Consider the following 23,103-nt stretch of genomic DNA (forward strand, 5'->3'; position numbering starts at 1 on the left):
GCATAGCTAAGAAAAGTTCACTCTTGAACGGAGGTGAGATCCTTAACTTACTTCTAAAGAAAGGAATCATTCACTTGTCTAACTTCACCGCATGGTAGGTTTTGAGTTCTTCGTACGGTAGGAATGTCAATAAGCATGTTTTCATCCGTTGCAGGACACGAATTTCAACCGGATTTCAGTTTACTTCAGTATCAAATAATATTTGATACGAGATAGAGTAGCATTACTGATCTAGAAAACGTTCAGTCATTTTCAAGGTTTAATGAGCTGGAGGCGGTTCATAAGACATGACATGGAGACATAACCGTGACAGCTACAATGTTCACTCCGAATAAAAATGTCCCTGCGCGACACTTAAAGGGAGCACATCCACAAATTCGAACAAATGTTTCAACCATACGTGGACCCAACCACTAACGAATGCTGGATTATTCGTAAAGGATCAATCCAAAGCCAACAATAAGTGTATAATCCATCCTCAGGCCAAGTGATTCCTTTCCAAACCGTTTTACCGTGTGTTGCCAGCACAGCGTTTGAAACTTTCACTATTGGGGCTGAAGGATTCTGTGGCTCTACTTCAAAGATCAGTCTTTCATTCCCTGTTCTAGTCGTTTTGTATGTTCCAAGGTAAGTTGCTTAAAAGCTTATGCCTATGACAGGTTGGTGGATGGCTGACAGAACGTCCAGGACCGGCTCATTTTCCATCTTTCTGTTCCTTGCTCAAATGAGATCTCAATTACGATTGTTTCCACGATACGCGTTCTCAAAGACAAAGAGGAAGTGCGAAACAAAAGTACCGAATCCAAACCCCCGTGAAGAGTTCTAGCTCTGCTCGCACGTGGTTGATCTAGGAAAGAAGGGGAGGACTTGGGCTACTACTTGTTTGTTATACCGCTGGCATTGTGTTCTTTGGGCTAACATTGGGGAATAGCCCTTTTCACGGTTAGCTTTTCTCCTTTGCAGTACAATGTAATCTAACGTGAATGCGACGCAATTTCGGGTTAAAACTACAAAATAGCCCGAAATTGCCTCACATACATGCTAGATTATATTGTAATGCAAATGAGAAAAACTAACCGCGAAAAGGGCTATTGGGATCTTTTAAATCTACGTCACAAAACAGTCAATAATGTCATTGGTTAGAAAATGAAAAATTAATCGTGCTGCACACGTAGCGCGTTCTCACTCACGTGAGCAGCCATATTGAATAGGCCAGTTTCGTATTCTTACAGCTGGACTGGATGTAGCATGAAATGGAGGCTAATGGGGGCAAATTAATTTGCATTTGAAAAGATTTGCCTGCACTAGCCTCCATTTCATGCTAGATCCAGTCCACCCTTGAGAATTCGAAAATGGTCTATTACTGAAACACAAGGACGTATTTGCATAAATATAGAGTTAAATTCCCTGAGGATTAGTTTGGTACACCATCATGGCCGCCATTGCTTTGTTTAGGAACACCAACATGGCCGCCGTGACTTCACGTCCTGTGAAAACGCTCAACAGCTCACATTTTTGCAGTAATCTGCATAACAACGACGTAAAAGGTTTTAAAGAGAACGCGAACATACAATGCGAATCTTTTATTCCCTATTCTCACTCTGAAACCGATCGTACCGTATCCGTTTTCTTTACAATAAACTCCCTATTGATTCTAGCGTGTTCCAGGCTCCTAGATAGTGGGGACTGTGTGGAAGCCTGGAACAGGCTATATTGATTCTCAATTTCCATGACGCAATCCCAAATGTTTGCGGATACATTTAGTTTCATTGATACCTTCAACGACTAGTAATTCAACTTGGAAATAAGACGTGAAAACAATTCTAACAAGTCAGGATGTATTTTAATATTTACACTCTGTTCATTCTACAAAGTGAACACAAAGGCAGAAGAAACTCATGATCAGCCACTATCCAGGTTCTTGTGCAAGTTTTCCCCAGGTGGCATCATACATCTGCAACTATGCAAAGAATCTTCCAACCGTCGTCTTCAAAAATCATGCTTGCCATCACCAGCTGGAGTCAAGATGCCAAGCGTCTACCTACAATCAGGAAATACACGTTAAAAACGAGTTTTGAATTGATTGTCAATTGGCATCGGTTCGAGTTCTTATTAGCTCGAGACTCTCACGGCTGATTCTCAGCAAGAAAGCAAGCCAAACGAGACTTACTTGCGCACATTCTTCCGCGCTACGGTCATTTCCTTACTATGACTGGCTAACTCAAATGCATGTGTGACACATGCATTTATCTGCATGTGTCTGCTGTGATTGTCTCACTGCACCCAACAGTAAGTTTGTTGTGGTTATGCAGTGCTTCGGTTCGCGATTAACGTAAAAATCTGGCACCAAATTCTCAGCCATTCGCGATTCGGAGGTAAAAGCAAACAAACAAGTGACTTGCTCGCCGCGTTTAATGCAGGTTGCATTTATGCTTCGCGTTGTGATTGGCTTATTTCATTGTCTCTGTCCTCTGTGATTGGCCAAAGTTATCACATGGGTAACATGTTTGGTAAAGTTTGGAAGCAGTCCATTTGCCACATCAGGAGAAATCCTCATGCGAACTTGAGGCTTTCAATGTTTGGTGAACATACTTTGAATGTAAAACCTGTAAATGATTAGGCTGTCCTTTTCCCACATCAAGTGGAAGCCTCACCACAACTTATGGCTTCAATGTTGGTGAACACAGTTTGAATGCAAATTCTACGTGACAACAAGTTGTCATTGTAACACAACAATGATGTGGAATGATTGTAATAATAATAATACCGGTAATAATAATAATAATAATAATAATAATAATAATAATAATAATAATAATAATACCGGTAATAATAATAATAATAATAATAATAATAATAATAATTTTGTTTTTTAAATTATATGTTCACGATATAAATTGAAAAAGACAATTAAACATTACTAAAGAAAAAGCTAATCAAAAAAAAAAACTAACTAATAATAGTAATAATAATAATTTAAAATAATGATCTAAAACATATTGGTCTATAAAACGTATTGTACATAAAAAGTCTTCGGTATCAAAAAGAAAAATCAGTCAGGCGAAAGCATAAAAGCATAATAATAATAATAATAATAATAATAATAATAACAATAATATACGAAAACGTTTATTAGTGGCTTATAAAAAATTTAAAAGTCTAAGAATTCTTTCTTCAAGAATTCTTAGACGTATTAAGTTACAAATGAATTACAAAACACTCAGTCTTTACAACCCTTACAAATTTGCCTATTGTCACTTGTCAAAAAAAAAAAGTACAAAATACTGTACACATTTAAATGGAAAAAACTCTAATAATAATAATAATGATAATAATTATAATAATTATTATTATTATAATTAGCATTAGTTCTGTCATTAGCCAGGGCTGCAAGCAATTGCTGAGCATGTTTTGAAATTTTACAAAATTCTTCCAACATTATTACAAATTATTAATGGTCTAGATAGCAGCAACAATATAGATAGTCATATAAACATAACAACTTTCTTTAATTTTCCAGACATGTTTCGACGGTACATCCGTCATCTTCAGTGTTACATATTTTGAAATCGCCGTTGAATTTAAAGCGCGCGCGATCACTTACTTTCAGACAGATCTTCGAACGTTTTTAAACATCTGCAGAGTTCAGAGTCTTGTAAGGCATCCTGCACACAGGATTGCTTCGAGATCCTGGACTCTGCAGCCACTAAGTACCAAGTGAAGCTTAAGGAATCCATGTATATAAAATGGGAGAAGCCCGATCTCAACCAGCAGGTGAAACACATTAACCTGACTCTCTCCCTGTAAGGAACTAAGCGTCACTCATTTAAATTTTTGTTTTGTTCTGTTTTGATTTAATACGCAATATTGACAACGCAATGTAACGAAGTTTGTAAGATCGCGTGCGCTTTAAATTCAACGGCGATTTCAAAATATGTAACACTGAAGATGACGGATGTACCGTCGAAACATGTCTGGAAAATTAAAGAAAGTTGTTATGTTTATACGACTATCTAAATTATTAATGCTGATTAAGTTACGGAAGGAGTCACCCAAAATTGCATCGAGGAAAAAGAGGATGAGAGGGAGAAAAATATAGGGGAAACCCTTCTGGCTTGTTTTAATTTCACTGCCTTAAGTTTTGCACTACAAAATAAGATGGCTCACTTGTACTCCATAATTTTAGAGCGGAGAGCAGATGATTTTGTAAAAATTTTAGTGCCCATGGTTTTCCAAAAGGATGAAAAAGGCACTTGGGACATTCTTGCCAAAAAGCCCTTAATTAATTTCTTAAACAGGATTTTTGAATAAAATATAACTACCTTCCTCATCCTCCTCCCATTGGAGGCCCAGGATTGTTTGGTGCATCTGCAAAGAGATGAAATCAATCCTTAGATTCAGATTTGGCATCAAGTAAAGAAAGAGAACTAGAAGGACTTGTTAATGTCTCAGGTCTCCCAATGACCTGATAAGCAAGTTTTGTGGAAACGATGGGATTGACATTGGAAACCCACACGTTCTTAAATCAGAACTTAGATGACTTAAGCCAATAGAATTGCATTTCAATAGAGCGTTTTCACATGACGTCACGGCGGCCATGTTGGTGTTCCAAAACAAAGGAATGGTGGCCATGGCCTCTGGGATTTGAACTCTATTTTTATGCAAATACTTTCTTTTGTTTCAGCAATCCAATATGGCTGCTGGTCACGTGAGTGAAAACGCTCTATTGATTGGGCCTCGATCGTTTTACTCTCCATTTCTATGGAAGGAGGAAGATCTCAATACTAGAAACAACTCACAAGGCAGGTCATCCAGGCACTATGTGTTTTCTGTATTCAATGTACATACGAATAGTTGTCTAAATCTACATGTTCCAGAACCCTTGACTTATGTTAGTGGCCACAATCAGCAAAAGCCTCTTTGAGACATCATTACCACGCTGACTGATTTTTACTGGAGAGATTAAGACAAGACACAATGCTGGGAAAATTGCACTATGTCTTTTAGCATCCCAAATGGTAGGTAGTCCAATGCAGGGGTGAAACCAGGATTTTTCTTAGGAGGGGATGCACCAGTGGCATAGCTGACTGGTGACGTTTTGTTTCTGCAGAATACCAGTTGTATCAACTTGTAGAAAACCGCAGGTCATTTCAGGGGGGGGGGGGGGGGGGGGAGTGCATCCTCCCCCTAGATCTGCCCCTCCAATGCTCAACTGACTGAGCCAGCAATGTGCCATCAAAGCTGTTCAGTTGTCCTTGAATTTTGTATCCTAGCTTTGCATCTTACTAGATATAGGATCTTGCAGATCCTAGTGCCATGTATACTAAAAATACCCTTATTTGGGCATAGGGAGCCCACACAAACAGTGTGTCTGTTTGTATGTTCGAAATATAAAGAAATGTATGGGAAATATTGAAGAGTCCTAATACAGTAAACTTACATCGAGAAATGACTATGTTAAAGCTCAAAATAACCTCAGTTGTTGTGTATTGTCATTGCTGTGGCTGAAAATGGTGAATTTGAGCGATTTGGTGGATTTTCCGTTGACTGTTACACGTCCTTAGAAAGAGACAAGGGTGGAAAGCTCATTTTCGACCGCTCCAGTGTCAAGCCGATTTTCACCCAGAAATTAGAATCGCCCATCTTTCAAATCGAACACCAGATAAACTGAAAGGTTGACGCTTCTTCTCGTGCCATTCAATCGAAGATCCATTCAAAATCCAAGCGCTAACCGCCAAATAATTTTCGAGAAATGCAGCTTTCGAAGCGACCAGCATCCGCGGCCGGGATTTTGTGTGCCAAGGAGCACGTGTGCCAAGGAGCACGCTGTTTGCTCCACACTGATTGGATGCAATGTTTAACAACATCCAATCAGTGTGGAGCAAACAGCGTGACGGTTGCTCCTTGGCACACGAAATCCCGGCCGAGGATGCTGGTCGCTTCGAAAGCTGCATTTCTCAAAAATTATTTGGCGGTTAGCGCTTGGATTTTGAATGGATCTTCGATTGAATGGCATGAGAAGAAGCTTTCAGTTTATCTGGTGTTCGATTTGAAAGACGGGCGATTCTAATTTCTGGGTGAAAATTGGCTTGACGCTGGAGCGGTCGAAAATGAGCTTTCCACCCTTGTCTCTTTCTAAGGACGTGTAGTAACAGTCAACGGAAAATCCACCAAATCGCTCAAATTCACCATTTTTAGCCGCAGCAATGACAATACACAACAACTGAGGTTATTTTGAGCTTTAACATAGTCATTTCTCGATGTAAGTTTACTGTATTAGGACTCTTCAATATTTCCCATACATTAAATTTTCTTTATATTTCGAACATACAAACAGACACACTGTTTGTGTGGGCTCCCTATGATTTGGGTAGTGATTTCGGCACATTGGCGTTATCAGCACTTGCCTTCAACTGATTTGTGCCCGGTTCCCCTTCATAGGTGGGATGGTTCTATATTATATAAACACCAATGAAATACCAACTGAGCTTTCGCGAGAAAACATGATATCTTCACACCTGAAAAGATCACTGTTACTATGGTTACATACGAAAATCGTGCCTTTCGTGAAATGATTTAGTGTTATTTTCATTGGTGTTTATATAATAAATAGAATTCTACATGGCCGCTTGGATATACGAAATTTATCTTCGAGTGTTGAAAAATATTCCATGAGTGAGCACAGCGAACGAGTGAAACATTTTTCAAAACTCGAAGAGAAATTTCGTATCTCCCCGCGCCCATGTAATAAGCTCTATTTATTCTACTCCTGGAGGTCTTTCTCTGGGTGCCAGAGTTTTCTCCAACATCTAAAACCTTCCAACATTGATTTGATGAGCAAAATAATTTCAATAATTGATTTGACTTGATTTTGACTCCCCAAGTAGTAAAGCACTTGTGCCCATTTAGACGAGCACAAAAATGTGATGCTACAATCCCTGTCTCCCTTCATTTAACACTTTCCCTTCTGTTAAAAAGCTTAGCAATCTACTGTGAATGGTCAGGGCTCATTTTAGTTTAAATCACGTTTTGTGATCTTGCTCGTTTCTATACTAGAGATGCATAGGCTGTCCAGATGAATTACGCATCTCTCATAATATCCGTCTAGTGTAAAGACACAACGAACTACATACTGTAAGATGCACAATCCGTCTGGGGCGAACTTTGGTCTGTTAAATTCGTCTAGTATAAAGATGAGCACAAGACGCATTATCGCTCTGGACCAATAATCTTTCATTGTGTGTCGTTAAAGATGCACAATGAAGGATAGTTCATGTCTAGACTAGACGGATAATGCATCTTGTGCCCATCTTTATACTAGAGATGCATGACCAGAAGAGCAAAAATTAATGTTTTCAAGACCAAGTTTATCCAGACAGATAATGCGTCTCTAGTATGAAACTGGCCATTGTCAATTTACAAGTAACAGCCTGCCTTCAATAAATGTACATTTCTAGTTAGAACAGCCTGTCTCCCCAGTGGAAAAAGCTCTTCCTTCTGCCTCCTGGCCCGATCTTCCGTTCCTTGATAGATAGCTTAGGCATCAATTGTGGGGTTGGTGTCTATTACGTGCACATTTGCAATATTGTTCTCTGGTTGGTTCCTTAAGTTTCAGCATCAAGAGGTTTTTCTTATGTTTTCCATTTCATCAAAAACCACACTTTCACCTTTCATTTATTCATTCTATTTATGTTGTATTGGATCAAGAATTGTTTGGCTATTGTAGCCAGAGAGAGCTCCACAAAACTGCTTTCGACCACAGCTAAAACTCAACTCCAGTGCTCAGTGGCCAGCTGGGCCACTTCTTTGATTTCATGGTTACCCAGGACATACTTAAGTGGCCCTGGATTTCCATAAGATGAATATCTCAAGGTTGTTTAAAATGACAGCAAAGCACTTTGGGTAAGGCTGGAGTCACATGGCAGCAGAAAAATCCAAATGGCATCTCAGTAGGGATGGATTGTCTCAGAGTTCTTAATGATTAATTTATCTTTTCCACTTAAAGACTAAAAGTTTGCACTGATTCAATGAAACTTAAGTTGGCAAAAGATCTGAGAGGTAGCCAAATTGAAAAAAAAATTTTTTTTTTCAACTTTGCATTTTGCAACATATCGGGCTGAATTCTTTGGTATCACTGTTAGTCGCATATTGGGCAATTAAACCTCAATTTTCAGTTGATCAGACTGGCACATCTTAAGTTGCCACGGGCAACCTAGCAGCCCTCAAGTTTTAGCCCTGCTTTCGCCCATAATAAAAGGAGTTCTCCATTGACGAGGAAAATCGCCTGCTGTTAGACAGAGTTAGTTACTCTATAACTGGCTGTTTCAGGAGTGAAACCTTACCATGGTCACCCAACAAACTTTCACATTTGAAAATTACGTGTAAATATGTCAACTCAACAACCCATGCAATTGGTGTTCAACGTACAACCGTGCAAAATTTGCAAGGAGGGGTGACTGTCACCCGCACACCCTGATTGGCATATAAGTTTTAAAAAACTTGGTTAGGTGGCTACAGTAAGGCACGTCGCACTGTAAAAGTGACACTAGTTAAATCTATAGTAAGTGAAATTATTATTAAGGTCTCCCTACCTCCACCACCTCTACCAATTCTTCCAAATCTTCTGCTTGGAGGTCTTGGAGGTCTAGAGTAAAATGCAGCAAAATACCATATATCCACAAAATAGAGATTGCAGGTTTACTATTAACAGTTGAAATGTTGAACTAAGACTGTTTTAGCTGGTTCCAGTGATGCTAGATGTGATCAACATTATCAAGGAAGCATAGCTGATTCTTCTTAGATGAAACATCACAATACCCTTTTCAATGAGACTTCAATGAATGTAACGTAGTCCACATTGATTTGAAGAAATTGACTTGAGAACATTTTAAAAGCTTACCCTCCTCCAGGCCGATAATCTGAGCTTGTATATGAGTTACCACGTTTTGTAAGGCCAGGCTGCAAAAGGAAGTACAAAAAAACATTATTTAATTATTACTTTTTGTAACAACTGGATGTGGGATGTTACTTAAACAACGAAACACGGAAACACTGAAACGAAGCACCAAAACACCATGTATGACCCTACCATACATTGAGTACTAACCGACACAGGTTGGATTTGATATTAATGTCATTTTATGCTCCTCATCTCAGTCTTAATCTGAATCCTAATCTTAATCTCAATGAATTAGGAGCAATAACGTTAATTAGTCCTAAACCGATATTTAATCTCAAATCCAACCTTTGTCGGTTTGAATACTAATAGTATTCAATGTATGGTGGGGTTATACATGGTGTTTTGGTGTTTCATTTTGCTGTTTTGTGGTTTAGTAATGCCTGTCAATGTGCCTCCAAAGGATTCAAGAAAGGCTGGGAGATATACAGAGGGACCAGCGGTAAAAAGCACCACGAAACAACAACTCAGTGTTACGTTACTCAATGATGTGAAAATAATGGGCCATACAGTTTATAATTTTATGACACCAATAATGATAACATCATTTTTGAAGTGCCCACATTCTTAGAGTTCAAAGGCACTTTACAAGAAGAGTTTGGTACCAGACACAATAAATTTATTAATGAGTAAAATTGTCTGGCGTCAACGTTTGACAGAGCCCCTTTCGGCCTTCCTTGGAGGTACGGGATTCACAGGGGACATCCCCAAGGGACATCCCCAAGGGGATCTCCAATGACGACTTAACCGTCTGGTAATTTATAAGTAAGTCTATCATAAACGACGTGTGAAGTATACGATCTACTCAAGGTAATGAGTTCAATACAAGCTTAACTGGCATCATTAAAATTAAATTAAGTCTCACAAGCAGTGGGAAATTAAAATTCAACGTTTAGCTTTACGTAAAGCTAAAGGTATAGTATACTATACCGAAATACAAGACGTACTCACCGAGAACATAGTATGAAAGCTGTTTGATGGTGGAGCAATGTGAAAAAAAGAGAAGAAACAAATTTTTATCATTATAAAAGACCTAAGGAACTTCAAAAGGCTACATCTATTCTAGGTGTATAAAAAGGTGTTTCAATGCAGAGAAAATTCGATCACGCAGTTTGATAACTTCATACGTACAATAAAACTATAAAGTTGATTAATCCCCAAAAGACGTCGGCGAATATTGACAGTCTCCATATTGATCTGTTTTGTAAGACGTTGCCTGTGGAAGGAAACCACTAAAGCTCAGAATCGGCGGCATAAACAAGAACATTTTGAATTTAAAAATTCGCACTCACTTCCAGACACGTAAACCATGTTGATGAGTCAATTTTTTATTAAGAAATGCCTCGCATTCAGGTTGATAATGTGGGAACCTGGGTACAAAGGTGTCTCATTTCCATGGTAACTGAAGTTTGGAGAAAAATGGCGGCGATTTTGAGGTAAGAGTTGTCCACGAAGGATATCCTCTTTTGCGTCGAAAAATCTTGATGAATCTTTATGAAGGATGGGCAAAAAGAAAGCAAAAGAACCAGAGACTCCAGCGAAAGATGAGGTAAGGATCTTTGAACAATTTTCGCCGAAGATGTGCGCAAAATTGGCCAATACGTCGATCTCCATGAACGAATTGTGAGACTTTTAAACCGTGGTTTTGAATAACCCCCGAGATCCTCCAAGTACGTATAAGCGAATGTTTGTTTGCCGAAAACCAATTTTAATAAGTTGAAGTCATTTTTTTATGTCTAAATTGTTGGTTTTCAAGGTGAAACCCGTCGGGAAATAAATCAATATTTTATCATTAAAGTAGTCTTTTTTTCAAGAATTTCACTAGTAAAAGGATGATCTTAAAACCAGGAATGGTGTTATGCTACACTGTATTATGGAGTTTGAGCCTTGCATTAGTCATGATGTGGAATTCAACGTATCAGCCCAGTCTACTTGTGTGAGAAATACTGTACCTCTAATTTAGTGTATGGTAGTCATCTTTTAGCGAAAATTGATCGGCTTTTTTTCTCAAATAGTTTGACCCACTGGAACTGGTCAGCAAAAAACCCCATACTGTTGTTTTGATGTTAGATTCGCCGGAAGAACATGTTCTTCAGTCTGCGTGTGAAGCGTTGTACAAATTTTCAGAAAAGTGTAAGTAGATTGTATTAAGGGTCACACCTGGATGATCCTCACAAATTAAAACAAAAACATGTGAAAAGGATCATGTACAGGTACATGTTTGTGATTTTTTGATGGTGACATGGGGATCAAAAAAAAGAATCTACCGTACATGTAAGTTTTTCTTGGCAGGTTAGTCAAACATGTATACAACCTTTAAAATTATTATCGCTACAATAAGTTGCAAAAATAGTGGAGACACTTCACCTTCTTTGGGCTATATTAATTTACCTATTATCCCACTCACTGCAGCCCCCCTCCCCCCCCTTATCATTGTTGCTAGAAAGACCAAAAAATGTTCGAAACTGAAACAGTCAACATTGAAAGGGGGAGAGGGGAGGGGTCAGTGGGAAAGGTTTAAATTCTAGATACAGCATGTATTGGAAGCTAGAAAAGGTGTTTTTTAATGAAAGTGTCTCAACAATTTTGCAACTTGTTGTAATTCATATTCTCAACCTGACTGAGCTATAAGAGACTGGTGGGTGGCAGCCAATTCAACTAGGTTTGGGTGACAATCATATTGTCCTGCTATAATATTGTTACACATAGTTTGATATAGCAAAAAAATATTGAGGAAAATTAGGAAAAGGCCATTCTTGCCTTTAGAGGCCTGGATTAGGAAGTCCTTGAATTTAATGAAATTTAGACCTTCTTTGTGCAGGCTAGGAAATACCAATTGAAACTAAATGTGGCTGCCAGTGATTAATATATTAAACCTTCACCATGACTGATGTGCAAAATATGGAACTGGCCAGAGGTTTTTGTTCTCACTTGTGAAATACATGTAATCATTGCCTTTAACACCTGTAGTTTGGGGATGAAAATGGTCAAAGTTCAGCCTAACGTGAAGGGGCCTGTATCCAAGGTTGTCAATGAGTCATGCAACTGCCTTTTGTTAATTAACTAATTAATTAATTAATTAATTAATTAATCAATTAACTGTCTTGCTTAATCGCTGTTGCAAGTTCAGCAATGATGCAGCTCAATAAGGTCAAACTTTAATTAAAAGCATACTATGGACTGCAGTCCATGACTGTATGACCTTGGAACACAGCTTACAGCCAGCTGGTCATGGAATTATTGGGATGCGAGTGCTCTCACCACTGCACCAACCCTGCAGTTCCCAGGTTAAGGTAGGAAGCATCACTGACGCATCTTGATGATCTGCTTCCTAATTCAAATTAAAGGTGATGACAACAGGCAAGAGCTGTTGAATCTTGGAGCTTTGGAACCTCTGCTGAAATTGGTGTTATCTGAAGATAAGGTTATCAAAAGAAATTCCATGATGTGCCTTGGTACTATGGCTCAAAATGGCAAGTTTAATTAACCATATATTCTCACTGATATCTTTCTGATAATTATCAATGATTCCTATAAGGGTACTAATTAACAATTAGACCTGTAGCCCTTGCAGGCTATGGGTCAATAGCCCATGAGGCGAAGCCGAATGGCCCGTGGCCCTTGAGGGCGAAGGGTCTAATTGTTTTAGTATGACCCAACTAGTCGGACAGAAAAGGCAATAATAAAGTTTAAGCGAATGCAAGTTGAAAAAATATTTATTTGGCCGGAATAAAACGAAAGAAAGCGTCACGCTTTTCGCTACTCAAGGACTATTACTAATAGTCCTCTAGTAGTATAGCCAATCAAAATGCAGCATTTGCATTAGTCCACTACGTAGTTGCGTGATACTAATTCTTTATATGGTGGTGCTGACACTATATCAGTCAGGTAAGGAAAGCAAGACAGTAACTGTTCAACAGTGTGGCACATATGAGGACTAACTGTAATACAAGCTCTCGATCATCATGAGTATCTCCAGACATTTTGATCCAAGATGCTCTGCTTTAAAAATGTGTAACAGCTGTCAAGACAGAAATTTGAAAACTCAGGTTCCTTTAAAGCTCACATCCTACACAAAAACTTTAAATCTGGTCATTTCTAACCAATAGAAATGTACAAATTAAATTGGTGTGCAGAACCGTCAGGTTACCACTGGCAAAAATCAATAATAAAATAGTTTACATTATTTTGATTCATTTTGGTGTCAATGTCATTCAATGTAACAGTTGTGTCTGAGGCTCTCTTATGATAAATGCAAATTATCCTCTGATTATTTTATAGTCTTAATAGGGTTACATACTGGTCACCATTTACATAATTTGTTGTATGTTTCAATAATAATTATTGTAACATTTTGAACTGTTTTATTATAGGTATTGTCAGAAAAGAGCTCCGTAAACTTTCTAGTATTCAGCCTTTGATTGCATTACTTGGACCAGAAGGTAAGTCATTATTGCAATGTTAACAAGAGAAGGTACTGTCTCATGCCAGGTTTAGAAAAAAATCGTCCACATCTACTGATAAGTGCAAGGAATTTTCATTTCTCTCTTTCTTCAAATGCCCACACTCCAGAGTGAGTTCACCTACACTGTATTTACTATTAGGTACCTTTGGTACCCGGGGGGGTGGGTACTCCCAGAAAAATTGGGTAGGGGTGTGCGGCCCGCTTCCCAAAACCCTTACCCTATTTATGACCAAAATCTGCGATTTTCCCTACCCTATTTATGACCTGACCAAAAATTTGATACCCAATTTATGACCTGACCCTTAAATCAATACCCTGGTGCAGACCTGCCTTATAATTATTTCTCTAGTTCAGACCAATGTTAAAGGCAATGTTTATCTGCTTTTATTAGGTAGGTTAGACGATAAAGAAGTAGCTTCTAAATAAAAAACGAATTCAAGACTAGAGTGCAAAAATGGATACCCTATTTATGACCAAAATGGCGGAAAATTGGCCAAAATCGATACCCTATTTATGACCAAAACGGCTGAAAAACCCTACCCTTTGGGGCCGCACATACCTACATGTATATAGCCCATATAAGGGAGTACTCCCCCCCCCCCCCCCCGGGCTTTGGTACAAGTGGTTGATCTGTCAATCAACTGTGGAGGTATACAGTGCGTTATAATCTGTGTATTGATTTGTGCAATGCAAATTAAAAAATTCCCCGAACATTCTCCGTGTTGCTGTTTGTTTTGCTAGCCCTCTTTTTAATTGTCTGAGTCATCTTGAATGAATGCGAACAATTAAGCACCTGGTACGTAAAGGAACCCTTTCATCTTGGCCATTATAAGCCAGCATGAGGCAAAGCAAGGCACTGAGCCTCATGATCAGTCATTTTTCGTGATTTTTTAAAAATAATGAAGTTTGATTCTAGTGTTGTCTTTAAAATGTAATCCTCATAAACACCTAAAATACCTAGGAAGAGAATTTAACCATGGACATTGCCTCAGTCATAATTTTTTTCTGGCTACGTCGCGCCCTGTTCATGATGTTTACAAACAAGACTCCTGTACATTGTTGTTTTATATGGTGTCAACATCAGAAGGATTATAATCATGACAGCAGGTTACACATCAATCTGGTTCCATGACTCTGTCTTGAGTTCTTTATTTTGGTTCCTCAGAGGATGTCTTATGTCATGAATTTGCAAGTCTTGCGCTTTCATCCATGGCCGGTAAGTTTAAGTACAGTAGTTGTACTACACTGTACATGTAGCTGTTACTGTTAAGAATGTCAGACGTGCTCTTTTGATCGGCGGGGCTAAAGTACAGGTCACTTTTCACAGGTCACTCATTACGGGTCATTGTTTTACCCACATGTACACAGTACACTACACTACACTAGTGAAAGGGTTAAAGCAACCCAAAACCTTCAAATCGTTTTTAGGCCTAATGATTAAGCGGCCTATTAATTAAAAGTTTTGTAACCAGACTGTGACCTGTACATGTTAGACCTGTCCTCTTTTGAAACACATTCTTCTGAAAATAAAGTGTTTGTCTGAAATCCTTTTTTTCTAACTTATGCCATAGCTGAATTTTCTTGTAAAGTGGAGATATTTGAAGAAGGAGGGCTTGAACCAATTATAAAGCTTCTTTCGTCAACTGATTGCGATGTACAGGTATCGGAAAATTTGTCTATTTATGTTGCGTTAATTATGTGCACCTGTCTCTTCGATATAATTATTAAGTCACACCATAGACCTGATTCATGGATGGCAGCCAATACATTATTATTGCTCATCAACCTCTGCGCTGATTGTCTTAGTTTGTATCTGATTCAATAATAATTTCTATTTGATGTCCATGCTTAGTGGGCTAATGTTTCACCAGTGAAGGTCAACTACATATAGCACTGAAAGGACAAAAGAATGATTTATGTACAGTACTGTCAGTCAATATGTTACCTATCTTCTTCGTGCCATGTGGCACATAAGGCCTCAACACAATCCTGCCAACCATCTCTGTCAGCCGCTGCCATTTGTACCTCACTCCAGTTCTTCCATAGCTCCTGAGCATCCTCTCTGCTTTGGCTCAAGGGCGTCATTCTTTGCCTACCCAAGAAAGGTACCGCGTTGGCACCAAGGGAAGGTTGCCTTTGAGTGTTTAAGGTTTCTGTAATCCCCTTTGTTTTAAGGGGGTGGGTGACCGCCTAACCCCCAACCTGGAGGACCAGGGGCTGTTCTTTGTCTGGCCTCTACCCCTCAACCAATCCGGCATGGTTTAAGACCTGCCAGGGACTAGAGTCCCAGCCGGCACAGCTCTCAGGGTCATTGACTGAGACACTCAAGCCTCACCACCACTACAAGGTGACAGCCCAAGGGTGAGGTGTCAGTCAATATGGATAATAATTATTGGTCTGTGAGAATTATACCCATGGAATATAACTCTCGGAATTCCTAGGAATATTTCTAGGAATTTCTTAGGAATTCCCAGGAATAGTAGGAGTGAATTTTTTCCCTACAGAATTCAGACTTGGAATTCCTAGGAATAATCCAAGAATTCCAAGTTGTTTAACCGTGCTCATGAATGCACTTGGAATCCCCAAAAACAGCTGGGAATAAATCAAAATCTCCTTGCTGCTTCAATTTTTTTATTATTTTGTGTTTGTGCAACAGTTACATGTACCAGACAACTAAGTGGATCGAAATCTGCCAAAGAATCACAGTGCCATAATTTTTTAAATAATAATTTTGAACCTGTGAGAGCAATACAACTGCACTATTAATAACAATATTAAGAGGGTCAAAGGTTTTAATCTTGGACAGAATTGACTAACATTTTACTCCCAAAGGTGACTTCCTTGTGAGGTGTATGACAACTGCTGTGAGACCACAGACTGCAGACTGCCTACAAATGGCAGTGATAAACAGTATTTAAGTGTAAACACCCATTTTAAAATTGTTACATGCAGCTTTCAATAAACTTTTATTTAGGGTTAGTCTGCAATGTGCAAGTGCCAGACACTGTTCCCTGTGGAGGAAATTACAAATTTTAGGCCAGGCATAAGATGTACAATCTATGAGTAACAGTCCTAGAGGAAAAAAAGGGTTGATTATAATCTTCCTGTTGTGTTTTTTATTCAGAAAAACTCTGTTGAGGCCATTTCACTGCTTGTTCAAGATTATCACAGCAGATCAGCAATTAGAGAATTAAATGGTAATTTAATGGTATTAATTAAAAGTGAAGTTACATGTATAATTTGCAGGATGATATAATGGATTTACAGGGGTTTCAATAAGCACCGACAGCCGACGAAAAGCGCTGGCTACTTCGCTCAGAGAAGTCGGCTACTTTTTCCCCTAAATTGAATTAATTGAGGGATTCCTTCAAACCTGAAGTAAAATTCATTTTGATCGACTTGAATGTACTTTTTTTAACCTCAATTTCAAAATAATTATCAGATTTGATATTGCCATCTTTGAGCTACAGTGAACGGCTATAACTTTTTTCCGCAGTTTGGCCTAGACCAACCTTCACATTTTTTTACGTAATTCAATTACGTTTAGTTACGTCCCCAAACATGTCAAGACGTTTAATGTAAAACAGGTTGTTATTGAGTAACCGTCAAGACTTGTTTTCCAAAAACAGTAAATTTTTCGTTTGTTCAGATTAAAAGGACATATTCCTATCGTTCGACAGAACCGATTTCTGTTTAAATTCGCGCTTGAAAAAACGCGCAAAAAAGTTTGCCGTTCCCGGCAGCTTGAAATTGGTAGTAATGATGACAGGAAGTTGTCGAAACGTCATATAACGTTAAAAATCGTTCATTTTCCTTTTGAAATGGTCCAAATCTTTCTTCGCTGGCAATTTTCAAGAGAATGGGCTTAATTGCACACAGTGTCTCTGTTGATAAGAAATCTCCCTTTATCTTTGTACTCAATGTGGTGCCTAGAACGCTGGAAATCGCATTTCAGAGCTTCCAGATTTCACAATCTTCTGGGGGGGCATGCCCCCAGACCCTCCTAGACGAAGGGGCCTAACAGCTAGCCCCTTCTTGATACAGTCGGCTACTAGACTCAAACCAGCTGCCTACTTCAAATTTTATTGAAACCCCTGGATTTAGCCTGGTAGCCTAAAAGCAGAGTTCCTGGCTTATTTATTCTTACAATAAGAACAACTGAATGTGATGAGCTTTAAACTTGAGCCTGCAATATGGTCACATGATACTGGTCAGTGGATACCTTATTTTGACAGGTGTCAATTAACCATAAACATTGATGTCCAATATCAAGACTGATGTTGCCGCCAAAAAACGCGGCTTACATGTACACCACCGAGTTTCACATTGGCATACATGGAGGGGTAGACAGGTGTACGGTCACATGGTGACCAAAACCAAATTTTCTTGTGCAGATGGGTTGCCATAATTTTCTTACCAATGGTGCTCTGCCTGGGCTCTGCTAATAATTTATTGGATTCATGATATATTTTTACCTGGAGTAATTTTTTAAAAATATATTGAGACTTATAATTAAAAATAGAATCTTTGATGATCTTCAACGACATGCTGATGGTCCTTGAAGGTGGACCCTTGGAAGATCTTACATGTACATGTATAAGTTTAGATTGCCATTTGCCAAACCCACTTTAAAGCCTTGTAAGGAAATTTAAATGGTCTAGCCAGGTTCTGAAAATCGTCAAGGAACCTACATGTATTTTAAGTTCTTGGCGTGATCTCCTTAAGAGTCCTTATTAATAAAGAATGATATTCAAGTCTCAACAGATCTTTGGCAAAGATAGTTGCTATATTTTTACCAGGGATACAGTAATTACATGTAAATTAATTTATTGGCTATTCTTTGATTTGTTTCAGGATTGCAGCCCCTATTAACCTTGTTAAGTTCTGAGTATGCTATTATTCAGCAGCTGTCTTTAGAAAGTTTGATACAGATCACACTTGATGGTAATTATTACATGTACACAGTGTATTGTTTCAATATTATTATTGTTTGTGCCCTTAAGGCCTAGGTTTGCAAGCTCTGAAACTTTAGTTGGTAACATACATTTTAGCATTGTGACAATAAACAAAACCTTTTCCCTTCAAATTCTATAGCTGACAATAGAGCTGCTCTTCGTGAACTTGAAGGTCTTGAGAAACTTGTTGACTTTGTTGGAAATAAGGTCAGTGCATTTACATGTACCTCTGTCATGATAAATTACTGAGGTTACTATGAGCCATGGAGTACAGTTGCATGGCTTGAGCTTATCTTAGGTTGTATAATGTTGCAGGTCATTTTGTTCCTTAGGTTATGGTAATTTGCAACTAAACTACACGTAGGTCATTAATTTTTGTTTCAACCTAGGTCGACTTGTTTCAACTTAGGTCAGTTTGGGGCAGGTACAAAACACAGGTCATAATGTTTACCAACTGAAGTTATAAACTTGGGTGGAAAGACGACAGAATGTAGGCCAAAGTTTTTTGTCAAAGGAAACACAACAAGGTGATGTCAACAATGATGGCATTGATGATGTTAGTTTTGGCAGTAGTGTCACAGTGGTGGTGATAACAAGAACAAGTACTGCTGTGTTTTGTTTACAAGTACAGTAACAGTCTGTTGTAATCTTATGAAAGACAATGCATCTTGCTGTCAAGCTCAGCCTGGTTCGTTGGCTCTTCACTTTAAGAATCTGAAAAGGAACAACTTAATAAACAGAACTATAAACATAGTTTTATATAAGACCCCTAGCTTGCAGGAAGCAGTTGGCTCAATTTACAAGGCAAGGTATTGTGCAGTAGCTAATTATTTGCGGCATTACACTGTATGAACCAGGGCTTAAGTGCATGGATTCCAATGCTCTAATCAACAAACCAAGCCTACGCTTACATGACAAGAAGAGACTCTGTTTTATTGCTTGTTAAAAAGAATTATTGTCTTTGTTACTTCAGGAGTATGAGGATTTGCATGTACAGGCATTACAGGTTTTGTCCAATTGCCTCCAAGATGTTGAGAGTATGCAAGTACGTATTCTGGACTCCAATGGCTTAAGCAAAGGTGACACTGTTAATTGAATATACATTTGACCAGTGAATATTGAAGGATTTCTTTCCTGCATTATGATTGTATTTAGCTCATTCAAACCTCTGGAGGACTGCAGAAACTTCTGGCATTTGCTGCTGAATCAACCATCCCAGATGTCCAGCAACATGCTGTAAGGATTCTATTTTGTTTTCTTGAATAAAATGTGTATTGTCTAAAATACATGTATGGGAGGTTACAGGTGTTGTGTCACATTTGAAAACTTGCGCAAAGCTTAGAGGAAGTAAATGTGATACAACAGCGATGTGAATCTTGTAAATTACTACTAGTAACTTAATATTCAACTCACACGTTCAGTGTTCCCATCCAATTATGATATTCTGTGTAGTTCAAGACAGCAAAATTTAATGAACAATATTGAATGAACAGTACGTAAATCAGGAGAATTTGTATCAGATATACAACCGTAATGTCTTTTTTTGGTTTTGTTTTTCGTTCGTGGAGTGAATCGAGTACCGGTAGTAATAGGTTTGAAAGGGCTGCAGAACACAGCAGTTCAACCTTTGAACTTCTTCATGATTAAGTACTAGTTTGGATTTTCTATCACTGAGCGACAGTCAACCTGTGGATTAGCTTTGTCATTCATTCACTGCAGGGCTTAAACTTACCCCCTCACTTAACATCATTTTGAAGCTGTAAATTGTCTTCCTTATTTTTTACTGTTAATGTTATCGATTCCCACCAGTGTGTGTCTAATTTATGGCATTACTGTCATAAAAGTAACTTTCTGGAGATCATACTTGTGCGAGTTGAACATGGACTTACATGTATAATTAACTGTTACTTGACTTGCTATATAGATCAATTTTATAAAAAAAAGCGTGCATGTACTTATCACTACTTACAGCTTATCTAGAGCTGTGACCTTTTGAAACAAGCAAGAACATAACAAAGCACAGTTTTTTTAGAGCTTGGAAATAATTTGAATGAATAATTTTAAATTGGTTAAATTCCTCCTTAGGTCTCATTGGTTAACTGACCCTATTTGAGTTGCATAATTTTCATATTATTTATATGAAGTGTCCTCCTGTTGTGAAAAAAGCGTCATGCCAAAAGTTCTTTTGTTGCCTCACAAAACTCGCTCGGTTTTAGTGACATTTTTGTTCGTTTTGTTAAAACCTTGAACTCGTTCGAAAGATGACCGCAACATGTCAGAATTTGCCATGGAAATATCCATGCATTTAATTCTCTATTGATTTTTAAGAATTGTCATCATCATCTACAGCTGTAAATTGATTGATTTTTTTGATTAATTACTCTTTACAGGCCAAGGCAATTTCTCTAGCCGCAAAGAATGGTAAGATATTACAATAAGGAATAAACAATAAGGAATAACAATATTTGTGGCGAGTATCGAGTTTTGTTGCAATACTTCAGTTCTAGTGCAATATTGTATATTGGTATCGATGTGGAGTAATTATGCGATACTATAAAGCCACACACTGCATGCCCGCAAGTCCGAGCGCCAAAAGTTGTCATTTCCAAACCCGCTCTTACGCTTGAGAAATTTGATTAATTCGTCGGAGCGATTTTCAATGGAACACCGTGTGCCAATTTGCCAATCGCAATCAAATGAGCCAACCATGAAATAAAGTGACTACATGAGAACCAGCAAGGGAAAATGTTCCCAGGATTTCACAAGTCGCCTCTGATTAGGGAACTTAAAAGTACGTGCGTTTTTGAGATGCGGACGGCAACCGGAAGTAAGCTGTTTTCCCTTTTAACTTGTCTTCACGCAACCACATGTACGTTGCTAAGTATCTTTTCTCCATTAGAGATGATTAGTATAACAATCTGGGAGACGCCACTGTCCTGGCACGCGAAATCTTCACTTCCGGTTGCCGTCCGCGTCTCCAAAACGCGCTTGCTTAAGCTCCCCATTGTCTCTTACACCTGTATAAACACCTCGCTGAAAAATCCACTTGACTCTTTCGTCTGTTAGAACCCGCACTTCAAATACGTTTATTTCATTCAAGAACATTTAGTCGCCGTACGTTTTGGCCCGCGCATCAAAGATTTTTAAGCCAACGTTCAAAACCCGAGCTATTACAAAAAAAGGTTTCCGACGAGCAACACCGTGTTATTTCTCTTGTTTTGTTGCTTCTAGGTGACAACCGTAAAATCTTCCATGAACAGGAGTGCGAAAAGACATTGATAACACTGCTTTCTTCGGAGGTAAGTTATTTTTATTGCTCCAGAGTTGTGGAGCGAAAAGGTTACCCTTCAATCACGGTTTTGGAAGTCCAAATTTTCTCCTCGATTGTCTCCTTCGCATTTCAGAGTCCAGGTGTCCAGTCCTCGGCATCTCTAGCGCTTGCTGTTATGTCTGAGAATCTTAGCAGTCGAGATGTGGTTGGAAAACTAGGTAAGTGTTAGTCATTTTATGTGAGTTTCACCAACCAGGTGGCGAGGGTCACTCTTAGTGACGCGACCTGGGCCATTTAGACCAGTGCTGTTTTCATAAGACGTGAAATGCTCGTGTAAATGGTTCGCGGCCAACTGGTCCAATCTTTTTTCTTTTCCTGATTCATTGCTCGCGCTCGCCATTTTTCTCAGTCGAATGGACGACAGCAAAAAGGAAGTCGGGTATAACAAGGCTGTTGCCTAACAGGAGCCCGGTAGCCTGGGGCTCCCAAAGAATAGCTCTGGGCGCCTTAATTTTTCACAGCAACACCTTTCACTTCATATGTTGGGCTCCTAAGTTCTCAGCGTTTAGCTCTGAGGGCCCCTTTAAAATTTTCTTAGGCAGCAGCCTTGGTATAATATCAAAACTAGCACATGCCCGAGAACCGTGCACGGCTTGGGCAAGCTGCGAACAACACTTGAGTACATTTATACGATTACTTTCACGTCCAAGGTAAGCCGCGGCCAAGATAAGCACGGCCCCAAACCCCCGAGGCCAGGATAAGCCGCGGCGTGAGCTAGCTGCGGTTGGAGTAAGCCGTGAACTTCGATTTTGTACCATTTAGGAGGGGTGTTTGCGTCTTTTGTAAGCCGCGGCCTATTTTCTCGCGTCTAAACGGCCCTAATATTGTGTCCTTTACAAGGACACTACAACACCGAAATATATGTGCCTTACTCTTTGTTAATGGTTTTTTGGGTCTTTAAGGCACCACAGAGTTTATAAACACTGAAGGGCAGTGAGACAGTGCCTGCGGTTTACAGTCTTCATCCGATAATACTGTGGCCCCGTACACACGTTTCCGGATATATTGAATCCCCAACTTTTTCTCCGGATTCAAAAGTTTTCACGTCCACACTTAACGTACATGTACTCAGATCGAATTTGTTCATTCACACATATTCGGATTCGTTCTAGTATCCAGGACTCCTCTGTGACTATTGTCAACAGAGTATGCGCCGTCAGGCATGCGAGTTGGCGGCAAGAGAAGCTACAGCATTTTCGTTCAGCGGCCATGTTGAATATTTACGCGGTAAAGACCGGATCTGAGTTTGTAACGTCATCGGATTTGAAAATATCCGGATTCGACCGTCCACTAAGCTCGATTGACCAACCGTTTTGTGCGGGTCAGTACGCAGCTATTACAACGGCTCTCGGGATTGGTTCAGAAAACAGTGGACACAGAGAACGATGCAAAAGAA

At 39.0% G+C, this 23,103-nt stretch overlaps 2 protein-coding genes across 2 annotated transcripts in view; one reads left to right on the plus strand and one right to left on the minus strand.

Moving 5' to 3' along the window:
- Window positions 1–1,821: 1,821 nt before the first annotated feature.
- Window positions 1,822–10,302, minus strand: LOC137997940 (selenoprotein K-like). Its single transcript, XM_068844271.1, has 7 exons — window positions 10,249–10,302; window positions 10,088–10,172; window positions 9,908–9,926; window positions 8,900–8,958; window positions 8,592–8,644; window positions 4,323–4,368; window positions 1,822–2,041 (listed from the first exon to the last, which is right to left on the minus strand). The coding sequence occupies exons 1-6, from the start codon at window positions 10,265–10,267 to the stop codon at window positions 4,328–4,330; spliced, it is 276 nt and encodes a 91-aa protein (XP_068700372.1). The 5' UTR covers window positions 10,268–10,302; the 3' UTR covers window positions 1,822–2,041; window positions 4,323–4,327.
- Window positions 10,303–10,354: 52 nt separating this feature from the next.
- Window positions 10,355–23,103, plus strand: part of LOC137997943 (armadillo repeat-containing protein 3-like) — an 84,630-nt gene continuing 71,881 nt past the window's right edge. Inside the window, exons 1-14 of the mRNA XM_068844273.1 lie at window positions 10,355–10,505; window positions 10,972–11,089; window positions 12,304–12,429; window positions 13,330–13,398; window positions 14,587–14,637; window positions 14,993–15,081; window positions 16,546–16,618; window positions 18,276–18,365; window positions 18,516–18,583; window positions 19,350–19,421; window positions 19,532–19,612; window positions 20,767–20,797; window positions 21,608–21,675; window positions 21,781–21,865. Coding sequence (XP_068700374.1) covers window positions 10,458–10,505; window positions 10,972–11,089; window positions 12,304–12,429; window positions 13,330–13,398; window positions 14,587–14,637; window positions 14,993–15,081; window positions 16,546–16,618; window positions 18,276–18,365; window positions 18,516–18,583; window positions 19,350–19,421; window positions 19,532–19,612; window positions 20,767–20,797; window positions 21,608–21,675; window positions 21,781–21,865 — 1,069 coding nt within the window. The 5' untranslated portion in view covers window positions 10,355–10,457. The remainder of the gene's footprint in view (window positions 10,506–10,971; window positions 11,090–12,303; window positions 12,430–13,329; window positions 13,399–14,586; window positions 14,638–14,992; window positions 15,082–16,545; window positions 16,619–18,275; window positions 18,366–18,515; window positions 18,584–19,349; window positions 19,422–19,531; window positions 19,613–20,766; window positions 20,798–21,607; window positions 21,676–21,780; window positions 21,866–23,103) is intronic.

Source organism: Montipora foliosa, chromosome 3 (genome assembly GCF_036669935.1).
Source record: "Montipora foliosa isolate CH-2021 chromosome 3, ASM3666993v2, whole genome shotgun sequence".
Classification (NCBI taxonomy): Eukaryota; Metazoa; Cnidaria; class Anthozoa; order Scleractinia; family Acroporidae; genus Montipora; species Montipora foliosa.